This window comes from Spodoptera frugiperda, chromosome 6 (genome assembly GCF_023101765.2).
Source record: "Spodoptera frugiperda isolate SF20-4 chromosome 6, AGI-APGP_CSIRO_Sfru_2.0, whole genome shotgun sequence".
Lineage (NCBI taxonomy): Eukaryota > Metazoa > Arthropoda > Insecta > Lepidoptera > Noctuidae > Spodoptera > Spodoptera frugiperda.
Window position 1 is genome coordinate 10608221 of NC_064217.1, and position 12316 is coordinate 10620536.

Here is a 12316-nt window from a genome sequence, read left to right on the forward strand (position 1 = left end):
TGCTGATGGTGGAAGATGGAGTTTTTATTAAAATGATGAAGCATCTGAGACAGTATCAACTTTTCAAACACTTTGCTAAGGACCGGCAAAATAGATACAGGCCTATAATTATTAGGTTCTGTGGTTTCACCGCTTTTAAATAGTGGGATAACCTTGCTATATTTCATAAGGTCAGGAAAAACACCGTCATCTATACTTTTATTAAAAATCATAGCCAGATAGGGCGCTATAGTTTGAATAATTGTTTTGCAGACTTTCACTGATAGTCCCCAAAGATCTTCAGTTGATTTTATTTTAATTTCTTTAAAGACCTTTACGATCTCTAGAGGATTCGTATATTGAAAAATAAAGTCATGTTGACATGATTTTACATTTTTTTTAAGCAAACTAGCTGAGAGTGTAGCTGAAGAATTTAAATCTCTAGTTATTTTAATAGGAATATTAGTAAAAAAATTTTCAAACTCCTGTGCTACATCACATTTTGAAGAAATTTGTCCAATTTCAGATCTTAATTTAATTTCTGAATTATGTATTTTTTTCCTACCAGTCTCATTTTGTATAATTTTCCAAGTTGTCTTTATTTTGTCATCAGCTGATTTTATTTTATTGCTGATATAAAGACGTTTTGCGGCTTTGCACACTAATCTAAAAGTCTTTGAGTACGATGTTACATATTGTTGAAAATGGGGGTCGTTATTATATGGTTTCATGCCATAAAGATCAAAAAGTTTATTTCTACTCTTTCGAATACCTACAGTAGCCCAATCGCTAAATACAAATTTGGTATGAATATCTTTATTTTTGAGTGGCAAAATATTGTTAAATTCCTTGTTTAATAGTTCAAAGAAATCGTTGTACAACTTATTCACATTACTAATATCAAATGTTTTTATACTTAATTTACTAGCTAAAGAATTGTTTAATTTCTCCAAATTTCTAAATGTAGTTTGTCTAAATCTTATTTGAGTTTTTAGCAAAGGTAAATAAGAGCTATACGCAACCATCAGTCCACAGTGGTCGGATGGCAAGCTATTTATAATATGTTTTTCTTTGTAATCACAATTACAAAAAACATTATCAATGCAGGTGGCGGTCGAGGATGTTATTCTAGTTGGTTCTAAAAAAACATTTTTTAAATTAAATGATCCAAACAAATTTAACAATTCCATACTGCTTGTACTATTTTCTAATAAATTAATATTGAAATCGCCACAAACAATTATTGACTTGTGACTAGTAGAAACCTTTCTTAAAACATCCTCCATGACAGAATCAAATAAAGGAAGATTCTGATAATTAGGTGGTCTATAAACACAAACTACAACATGTCTATCCAGCTCAACACAGGACAACTCAATGGTGTGTTCAACTGACAGTGCTACAATGTCTTTCCTTTCTTTAGATTTAATACTATTTTTAACTAATATTAAGGACCCACCATGTAATATTTGTTTTCTACTGAAATTGCTAATTACATTGTAGTTTTCTAGATTTAAAGATGTTAGTTGGTCCTCCTTTAACCAATGCTCTGATAGACAAATTAAATCAAACTTAGTTTTTTCTAAAAACAGCTCTAATTCTAAGATTTTTGAGGAACAGCCTTGAATGTTAATATAAAATAATTTAAGGTTGTGCTGCTCCTGTGTATTATTATTTTGAAATAGTTTTATACTGCCAGAATTTACCTTATCATTAATATGATTTATATAGGTACCTTCTGTTGTCTTATAATCTAGTTTAAACCTAGATTCTTCATAATTTTAATTAAACTAACCAGATTAACATTTCATTAAATTAACTTTATTACTATTTCTAAAGAAATTACTGTTATTTCCATGTTTATTCAATCTTTACCAACATTTTCAAGTCCTAGAAGCTGAATTTTGTTCTCCGTATTCAATAAAGTCAAAACTACCTAGCGGGTTTACCAGAGCTCCGGCTAGAAAAGCAGGAGTAGGAATGGGGTAGTTTTTAGTCACTAAGAGTCTGACACTCCTCGCCTCGCCCAAGGCGGGAGAAGCCATTAGATGATATTCCTCCCTTAAAAAAAAGAAAAATAAAGCTAGATGAGACTCATAACAACTCAATGTCAAAAAGGAAATTCTAGCTACTTTATTATCGTGTCGGCTCACGACTGGCGAGCTGGAGTGGGGTCGTCTCGAGTCCCATTGTCACTTCGAGGACCTACTCCAATCTAGATAGAAATCTATGCAAAATATACCTACCTACCTACACCTAATTGATATAGCTACACTCTGTTGGACTGCCTTATTTGAAATTGAATTTGATTCAAGCATGTCTGAATAAAAGGTTTAGTTCGGAATGTCTACGAAGAGTTGGTATGGTAAATGAATATTATTTTATATTATTACTTATAATACCTACCACTAATCAGTGCCAGGTAAAGACGACTCGTGGCCTGTAGCATTTGTGAACATGGGGCCCTTGAGTTACAATTCGGTTTTTTTGATGATTTGAGCTGCTGTAGATCGCGAGACCAGTATTGCATTCGCTGCGTCTTGCTACATGGCTAATCCGGCACTGCCACTTATTGTATTATAACTTTCGTAAGACATACTACATTAATTATAATTATGGTTATTGGCTTACTCACGTAACTATTTGACGAGGAACTCGACTAGTTTCAAACCATGCTAAAGGCTCATATTTATGAGCAGCATTCGACAACACACGACACCGCAGTCAACAGTCGCGCTGGTACTGTCGCCGCAGCAACGCAGGAGTAGCAGCATAAGTAACTGTCGCCCCATAGTGTAACCGTGCCTCATGAACATGAGCCTTCTAGCACGGTTTGAAACTAGTCGAGTTCCTAGTAAGTAGGAACACTGTTTGCACGATACTGATGGCCGATGATGGCTAAAGGTCACGTCAATCATCATGATTCAATATTACGCGCATATGTGCAGAGGTATTTAAATCGACACGATGTGAATTTCAATTGAGGATACTTTGAACTGTAACGAGTCAAATGGCAAAGTTTCTTAGCTATACGTACCTATTTACCAAACCCACTTCTTATGGAAGGGTGTAAAAACCCACTTCTTTATCATTCGAATCAGTTCCAAGAATCTTTGAGCTGATCTGTTGCGACCGCTGACTGAACAAAAAAATAAAACAGTTAGTAGATATACTAGTTATACTTACCTACATCTTAATAGTAACATAATAAGAAAAAAAGCAAGACAGTATCTACATCTTACTAAATAAATAACATAATAAAAACAGCAAAAGTTATTACGATCATTGACCCCTGTTATCGTTATCAGACGTTAGGAAACTGCTCTTGGCAAAGAAACCCCGTATCACTGATAACACTTGATACAGCGTATCAGTGCATAGCTCTAGTTATGCTGAAATCCTTGCTGAAATTGCACAGGAATAAAACATTTCGATTTTGCACCGCTAGATGGCGCTTTGCTAAAGTTATTGATGAAGTAGTTGCTTCGCAAATGCTTCTAAATCTAAAATCGTCCTCCGTAGTCTTCCAATTGCATCCGACTGCTGCTTAGGGCTCTGATGATGTCATTGGTCCACCATTTTTTATACCTGAGGGACTTAAAGGCACCTTTGTTTTTGTAGAAAGAGACTAGCGAGTGTCAGATTCTTACCTCACTAAAACCACCGCGGTGGTCACCATCGGCACCCATAGTATCGGTCCACGTACCTTTTGTTAATAGTGAATATAATTATTAGTTAAGGAAATAGGAAAAATATGAATTTAAAATGTTATTATATTTACATGATCAAAAATTGACATTTTACCGGCTACATTCCTATTGTATATGTTGTAGGTAAGAGTCAGTTATGATGTAATATCATTTGTAATTTGTGTATTTATATAATTTCCTTATGTTGTTTACCTAAGCTGCTTTTCGTTAAAATAATGAATGAAAGCGAGTGAATATAATTATGTATTTTGATTGGAGAAAGGTCACTCTTATTGCAACGTAATAAAACACAAGTTACGGTAAATATTATTGACATCACCGCTGGACTATACCACCTCCTTAGGTATACAAGAAGGTTTGCCATAATATCCCCGCTAAGGTTCAAGATTGTAGTTTAAAAAGTTCAAGTTTATCACAGAGCGCTGCTACCCAATTCTCTGTCAAATGTGTAGTCTCTTTGCACGCTTCACACTGGACTGTACAAATTAAATCGTAGGTCAATCGGGGCTCCGGCTCAAAGCAGGAGAAGGAACGGGGTGGTTTTTAGTCAGTAAGAGACTGACACTCTCCCCGCCTCTGCCCAAGGCGAGAGAAGTCATTGAATGATTTTCCTACCTCAAAAAAAAAGTTCCATACAGCCTACACACCTTGCCTTACACCTTACGGTTTAACTGTACGGAGACCTAAATCGTAAGGTGTATGTATAGATGCTATTAGTTTGCGCATGACACTAGCAAGAAGAGAGTGATGACATATTATGATGAACGTGACTAAATTACTTAGAGCTGCCCTTGAAATATTATTCACACATCGAATGTAAAATTCCATTAACAACCTAATTTATACTTTTACCTGTAAAATTAAATGAGTAATTGCCCCTTAATTACAGTTAAATGTCTCTATGCCATTAGTGTTGTCCATTGTATCGATAGTCACCGGTTTTTCACATCACTAACAACAACGTCACGCCATTACTGATTCCGAAATGTTTCTATCACCACAACACAATGATTTCAATTTTATCACCAGTACCACAATTCTGATAGTGCGAGATTATTTTGTGACGTTATACGATGATTAATCAAATTTGTATAACAAACATATACATATATTATTGGTAGAATAGATGTAAACAAACATACTAAGTTCCTACATAAAGTATTGCAACATCAATGGAAATAGGTGAATCTTCTTTCTGAATCATTGGATCGCGAGCTAGGTGATTTTATTTCCCTAAATATGCATTCTCCGGAGCTGCAGAGAATTCCATGTTCCTTTTGTGTTTCCTTCTCCGAACTAAATATACTTTAATTCTTGTAAAATAAGTTGGCAACCTTTAAGGAAACTTACGCTTAATCATGAATTTGACTCAATTCTCTTTCTAAGATTTTCACCTGTGCCATAGATACATTTATAAACATACAATTTCACATGCCCCTAACACCAAGCGTATCAGTCCAGATCCAAAACAATTTGTTGATCATACAGAGTCGCTCCGTAAGGGAATCAAACCCCTAACAATCTCCTAACTACCTGTTACTTAGATAGCCTATTGTAACTAGTTTATTTATTTAAAGACAATTCCACTAGTAAACAACAACGATGTCTTTGATAAGTATCTTGTAATGTAAACGCTATCTGTGCAACATTAACACCCACTTTATAGTAAGTGTGAGTTATCTCTATCTCAACTATCTGGTATTATTACGTCACTGATAAATCGTTTACTGATGAAACTTTATTTTGTATCTACTCTTCAAGTCTTAACAGGTTTTGGCTTGCGTCTTATATGTCTTGAGACTGAAATGCGTCTTGTATTCAGTACCCTTAGTACGAGATTGTTTTACGCTTAACGAAAGCACTTTTTCCACATCAAATCACCCTTTACTTTGCATAATTTTAGAGATTGAAGCTAGCTTACCTTTTCTCCGTCCTATCGATGACATTTGTTAATGTCAACAATGACAGCTGTCAGTCTATCAATCACTCATATTCCTAATTATAGCGTCAAGTCACCATGTTAGTTCACATCCCATAACCTCCCACGGAAAGTGACGACAGTCTATTCCTAGACACTACAATATTTACTACTTATGCGTCATCAGCAAAAAATGTTATCAAGCGAGATGCTACTGTAATTACTAATACCGAAGGTAGATAGTTGAGTGACTAAGATATTGCTCTGCAGTCATCGGTATCCAGAATAGATGGTTAATGATTCGTATCTTGTAAAATATGCTAGCCGAAAGTGGAATTCCATTTAATAGTAATTAACATGGTTACAACTAAGCTCCTCTAAATAGTCCACTAGTTTACTTCTTTGGGAAAAGACATGATACTAATTGAGTGGTATATTCGTTTCATAAGGTAAAACGTTTTAATCACCAATGAACATTTTAGACTTCTTTGAGAAAAGACATGATACTAGTCGACTGGTATATTCGTTTGATAAAGAAAACGTTTTAATAGCCAATGAAAATTTCAGATTTTATATCTTACTACTTACCTACCTATAGAACCATTTGCCTTACCATTGATTCAAAGAAAACAAATGAAGATTATCCTAAACCATAATTTTCAGTTCTATCCTTAAAGTGCTAACGTCTATATTTGTTTGTTACAGATAGTTTAAAATGCACGATCAAGAGGGTGATGGCGAGCCGGCGCATCACGCGCGTCGCCCGATGAACGCATTCCTCATCTTCTGCAAACGTCACAGGAGCGTTGTTCGCGACAAATATCCTAATCTTGAGAACAGGTACACTGCATGGCCAAAGATTTTCTATTGTTGCACTCCGCATAATGTCACATTCTATTTTTTATGAGATAGGCAAACGAGCGGACAGATCGCCTTATGGTAAGCAATAAGCGCTGCCCATGGGCACCCGAAACACCAGAGGATTTACAAATTGCGTTGCCGGCCGTGAGGGCTAGGATTTTAGGGTTTTAGGGGAATTAGGCCTCTGGTACCTACCTAACACACACGGCGAATCTAAATACCTCATGTTAACTAAACCGAACTAGAATATTTCCACATAGCTCTTAAGTTCGATAACTGATAAGATACAGTTTACACAGTTTTATACTTTAACAGCATAATGTACGGTTAACTATTGTGTTACAGATCAATCACTAAGATCCTCGGCGAGTGGTGGGCTAACTTGGACAAGGAAGAAAAGGCTTGTTACACAGGTCTTGCTAAACAGGTGGGACATTATACTCTATCTACTAATAATACACAAGCTAAGTTGTTGATTATGTTACTTAATGATTCGTTTTCTTCTTTCCAGTACAAAGACGCGTTTTTCAGCGCCAACCCTGACTTCAAGTGGTACAAGTTGCCCGCGCCACCGCTCCGCACGCTGTCCTCCCGGCCCAGAGACTCCAACGAGAAGCCCGTCGAGTCCCCCAACAGTGACCAGCATGACCAAGAACTGGAGAAAACCAACAACAACTCTACCAAGGTAGACTTCAACAAGAAACCCAGGGAAGACTCCTTTGAAGCTGAGTCTAAACCGCTTTCCATGTTCACTCCTGGAAAACTGGCTGACGAAGCCCAAATGGGAGGTCTCAGCAGCCTCCTCGCAACTAAGACTGATACTCAAATTACAAATCCATATTACTCACCCCCTTGCTTTAAATTTAACGCGATCTCAACACCAAACGAAAACAGATCTCATAACGTAATAGAGAGGGCCAAAACGAAAGGTGATGACGACATACAAAAATTACAGGGTGTCCTCACCGAAACCTCGAAGATTTTCGAACAACAGTTACAAGAGAAGAAAAGGATATACTACGGTATACCGAACGACCAGTTCACCAACCAGGATGTGATAGACCAAATAGTCGATAAGAGATACTCTAAAGACGATGAGTACGGTTGCCAGAGGAACTGGTCGGATGACGAGAAGAACATGAGGTCTGATAGATCGTGCAAGGGGAAGAGGTACCAGGAGTTCATGGCTGTTGGGGGCCTCATAGTGAACAAGCGACAGAAGCGGGACTCGGACAAGCCAGACGAGAACTACAGCGCGACCTGTAGCTGGGATCCTGGCAGTCTGCGGGACGACACGATGGACGACGAGCCCAACAACAGCAACGACAAGCCGGCCGACTGCGACGACAAGCTCGACACTGCGGACATGCCTGAACCCGACAATAATGCCAACAAAACATTCAAGGCTGCCGACTTTGATTTAGATGCTAAAATTAGAGCCCTGCCTTCACTTAGTCTAGAGAAGTTCCAGCAGAAGAAACGTGAGAACAAACGCAAGAAGAAGACCGTCAACTTGAAACCAAAAGCACTGGAGACATCGCAGATAGTCAACTCAGTTCCTAGGTCCATGATGGAGGAGAGGCGGGAGACGGCGGAGCACTGGCGAGACACCGTCATCGGCAGCCAGAAGCGCAAGCCGCGCAAGATCAGCATCACGCGGCTGGAGATCAACAGCATGGTGTCGAGCGTGGACCTGGAGGCGCAGCAGACCAGCCCGCAGATGAAGATCGCGACGGAGGCGCCGGCCCCCATGTGCCGCCAGTCGCCGCTGGCCGGGGACCTGCTGGCGCTGGCCACGCTGGCCGAGGTGGCCTCCAACACCTCCAAGCTGGACGACTCCGCCATGCACTACATGACCGCCAAAGCGAGCGACTCCAACGCTTCCATGGTATGAGATACCGACACAACTAGCCTTAATATATTATTCCAAATATTATTTACTTTGTAATCAGATAATATTTATATATAGATCTAATTTTACATTTTACGCATAAAAATTAATATTATTGTACACTTTTAACTGTAGTTTTTATAACGTAGCGATAGAAATATTTATATTGAAAATAGAAAAAAAAGAAAGTATATGTATACCTTACGTTAGTTTAAAAACGTCGTTTAGGCTGCTAAATACTGCTTTGTTTAGGACTAGAAAAAGTAAGAGTGATAGTTGTATGTCCAGACGAATAACAACAAAGCATAATGATTTATATTATAGTAAGAACAGATACAAATACATTACAATTATGATATCTTAAGGTGTTATCGTCGTGTCGCGGGATTCGTCGCCGCCATTTCATCACATCAACGGTTATAAAATGCCAAACAAATAAGTCATTTTAAGATAATTGTAAACCTCATTATGTGTAAACTTAGGTTATTTGAATCGCCTTAATATTTTAGAGATTTAAATGAAGATACTAAGACACCACATGCATAGACTGCATTGCATTTTTAAGGTGACTTATTTCTCGTTTTATTGCAAACGTGCAATGATTTATCATTTATATTTAATATTTATATTATACATTAGTGGCTGTAGTCACGTGTTTTTGTAAAAAGCGAATTTATCACAACAACTATGGCAACTGGTGGAAGGGAGTTGGATGTAGCGTAAGGCTGGAAATATTGTGTGTTGCCTTAAAATTAAATGATGTATACAGTGAGCTGTATCAGTGGTATGTAACTCATAGGTACTCATTTCGAGCTGTCGAGTATGGGGTTACATGATCAAATGTACATATGACTCAATGTACAACATAATACGCTAATTGTGAGCGCCTTATATTGCTGTATTCGCACTTTGTATTAGCGATATTGTGTAAACAGCTAACTCGCTTGGTTTGATTCAAATTAACAAATGAATAAAGAAGAATTCATTGGAGTTACTGTGAATATATCACTACTATTTCAGTAATGAATTTCCAGCCTAAGATTGGGACTTTTGTTGAAATTCTAGTAAAAACCTACTAAGTAGTGCCCGTGCAATCCTTTGTACATATTGTTATTGAATGTTTATTTAATTGTTTTAGTCATACTCTAACAAAGATCCCAATCTAAATATTATTTTAAACGAAAGATTTTTATGAATCTTTTTGAAAGTTTTTATTAAACTTTCACGAGGTATAGAAACAAGATGCGGTATGAGAAAATCTATTGTAAGGAAACGTGATGCTATTTATATAGATATGGAGCAATTGGCGAAAGAGGTAGAGATTGTAATTTTTATAGTTGCCAGATGAGGCCTCAAATACCGGCCGTATCGCGCGAGTCAAACTCGCAAAACTTTTCTTTGTGATAAAAAACTTTGACTAGTGCTGTTAGTTTTAACTTAAAAATATATCACCATTGTTTCATAATTATTATTTATCGAATTTCATGAATAAAAAAAAAACATTTTACTCATACAAAAAAATCGAAAAAAAAATCATTCGATTGATCGTACACTGATTAGATTAATCTTGTCCCTATTAGGTACCTGAAGTTATCGAAAATTCATGAATTTCATGTGAGAAAAATATTTTGAAAAAATACTAAAAAAAATATAAGATCATTTTGAAACCATTTTTAAGTTATAAAATAAATGTCAATATTATATTAATGTAGTAGTTTACATGTTTGAAGAACAGTGTTTCTCAAATTTTTGTTCTTGTTTATTTTTGTAATGGATTTTAAGGGGTTTCTGTGATTTTATTCTATCTCCTATGTTAAGGTTGCCGGCGTGAAGATTTCGTTTGCAGGTCTAGTCTAGATTAGGGTTTATAATAAAAAATGATCAAGTACTAAATTCGAAAAGTGCACTTATATTGTTTATAAAGTTACAAACGATGACACAAGCCATAATGTGACATGCTCATCCAAAGACCAAATGTATTTAGAATAGAAAAGCTAGCATGTAGATATTGTATATGTAAAATATAGGTGATATATATATAATAAATATTTAACAACTTGTCAATATTGTGGCATTCCAAAATGTCAAAATTATCATGTTACTCTATATCTTGAAATGTAAATTTATTGCATTTTATTTTATGTTTTTTCAAACATTTTTATTTTCAAATAGATTTTAAACCTATAATAATTGTTGATTTTTATGTAAAGTTTAATGGATTGTTACGTTTTATTATGAAGTGGTGAGCTTTCGACGGTTCCTATACGAGATTTTTAATGATGAGCTTTACAGGGCTTTACTATATCAATCAAAGTAAATAAATAATACTACATAAATAACAGATTACTTATGAAAAAATATATATTTTGCCTTGTCGAGATAGAGCCTTATTTTATAATGAAAAATATCTAGTATTAAGGCTAATTGAGAAGGGGCCATTATCGGAAAAGGGAATTTAGAAATAACACAATTTTTAAATTATATTTATTAAACACAGAATATATTTATGGGAATGGTGAGATTATGATTGAAATCTCTAAATTGAAACCTGTAGGATCCGATATGAATAAATATGGTGCTGGAAGATCTGTATTACTTTATTTTAAGAACCGCAGTCCTCAGCACGTGAGAGGACGGTTAGTCAAAGTAGGTATTGTAATGAATTATTATCGTTATTTTTAAGATAACAATCGCAATCACTTTGTGCTATGTAATATATATTTATATAAAATATCCTGAACAAACAGTACATTGGTGTAGCGCAAATTGATTGTTGATGATTTTTTGTATCGGTACGGGAAAATTTAATGTAGTTTGAGAAACACTGGTCTGGTTTAATATAAGTTAGGGCATAATATGTCGGTACCCAAAGTGTTTACCTGTTCGGTTCCAAAGTATATTGTTGAAATGTTTTGTTACAAACCGCGGTTCAATCTATATCCTTTTATTGTAGTAATAAAGTTTATTCATATTAACAATGCGTTTGTTTTATTGTTCGGCAAATGTTCCCTCTAGATAAATATAAACAATGCATTGGTATCGATGCACTGTGTACATTAATTTGAATTGAAACACGCAATTTATATGAATAATAGACGTAGAGATACTGAGGTGGAAGTAAAAATAACAACTACACAATGTAGGTTGGACTAAGATTTAAATTTATGCGTGATTAGCACGCAATGTTTGTAATGTAAAATACGATCGTGAATTGGAGAAGACTGCATCTGAATGCGTCTGAATTCTATCAGATTAATACTTTGTTAGAGATCGTTCAGGAAATAATCGACAAAAGATTGACGATCATGGAGAATATGAAGCCCTTTTTTGTGGGGGAATTGGGGAAATCATTCTCTCGCTTTGGAGGAGTGTGAGACGCTGACCTTAAAACCACCCCGTTCCTACTCCTGGGTTTTGAACCGGAGTCCCTACGTAGTCCGCAGCTGCAGGAGTATGATCCCTAGCATGAATTAAAACTAGTCGAGTTGAAACTTTACATGATAAACAATTACTTACTTACTTAACTAATAAAAAAAAATAGAAAGTTTTCAACTTTATAGGTAGTTCAAAATTGTTAAGTAATCATAAATCTCTGGGTGCGGCAGTATGTGTAATATGATTGGTATGCAAAACCTAGTATCTATTAGCTAAAAAAAACGTCCACTACTGTGTGTACACATGCCACCCACAGCGACTGCTAGATCGTCCGGCAGCCTTTTGTTATTTTTGCATTGCATTTTCTTTCTGGATAAATCGACCATATCCAACTGCAATTTGTTTTGTGAGTTTATTAGAAGACTGTATTTTGGGGAATACCCCCGGAATGCCAAAATAATAAACCAATATAAAAAATGCACGTGTAAGGAAACGTGTCTGATAAAATTCCTCTATAAATAATCGGACACATAAGGTCGATCCAAAAGAAATTTAGACTATTTTGTATCAATTTTAAATTAT

General features: G+C 35.9%; 1 protein-coding gene across 5 annotated transcripts in view; it reads left to right on the forward strand.

The window, feature by feature from the left end:
* The window catches only part of LOC118267420 (uncharacterized), a 37516-nt gene extending 26179 nt beyond the window's left edge, over nt 1-11337 (forward strand). For 4 of the 5 annotated variants that reach the window (XM_035581397.2, XM_035581398.2, XM_050694297.1 and 1 more), the window contains exons 2-4: nt 6313-6447; nt 6814-6895; nt 6980-11337. In XM_035581397.2, the coding sequence (XP_035437290.2) occupies nt 6323-6447; nt 6814-6895; nt 6980-8362 (1590 nt within the window). In that variant the 5' untranslated portion in view covers nt 6313-6322 and the 3' untranslated portion in view covers nt 8363-11337. The remainder of the gene's footprint in view (nt 1-6312; nt 6448-6813; nt 6896-6979) is intronic. The other variant, XM_035581401.2, reaches the window with a different exon arrangement.
* Nucleotides 11338-12316: the final 979 nt, after the last annotated feature.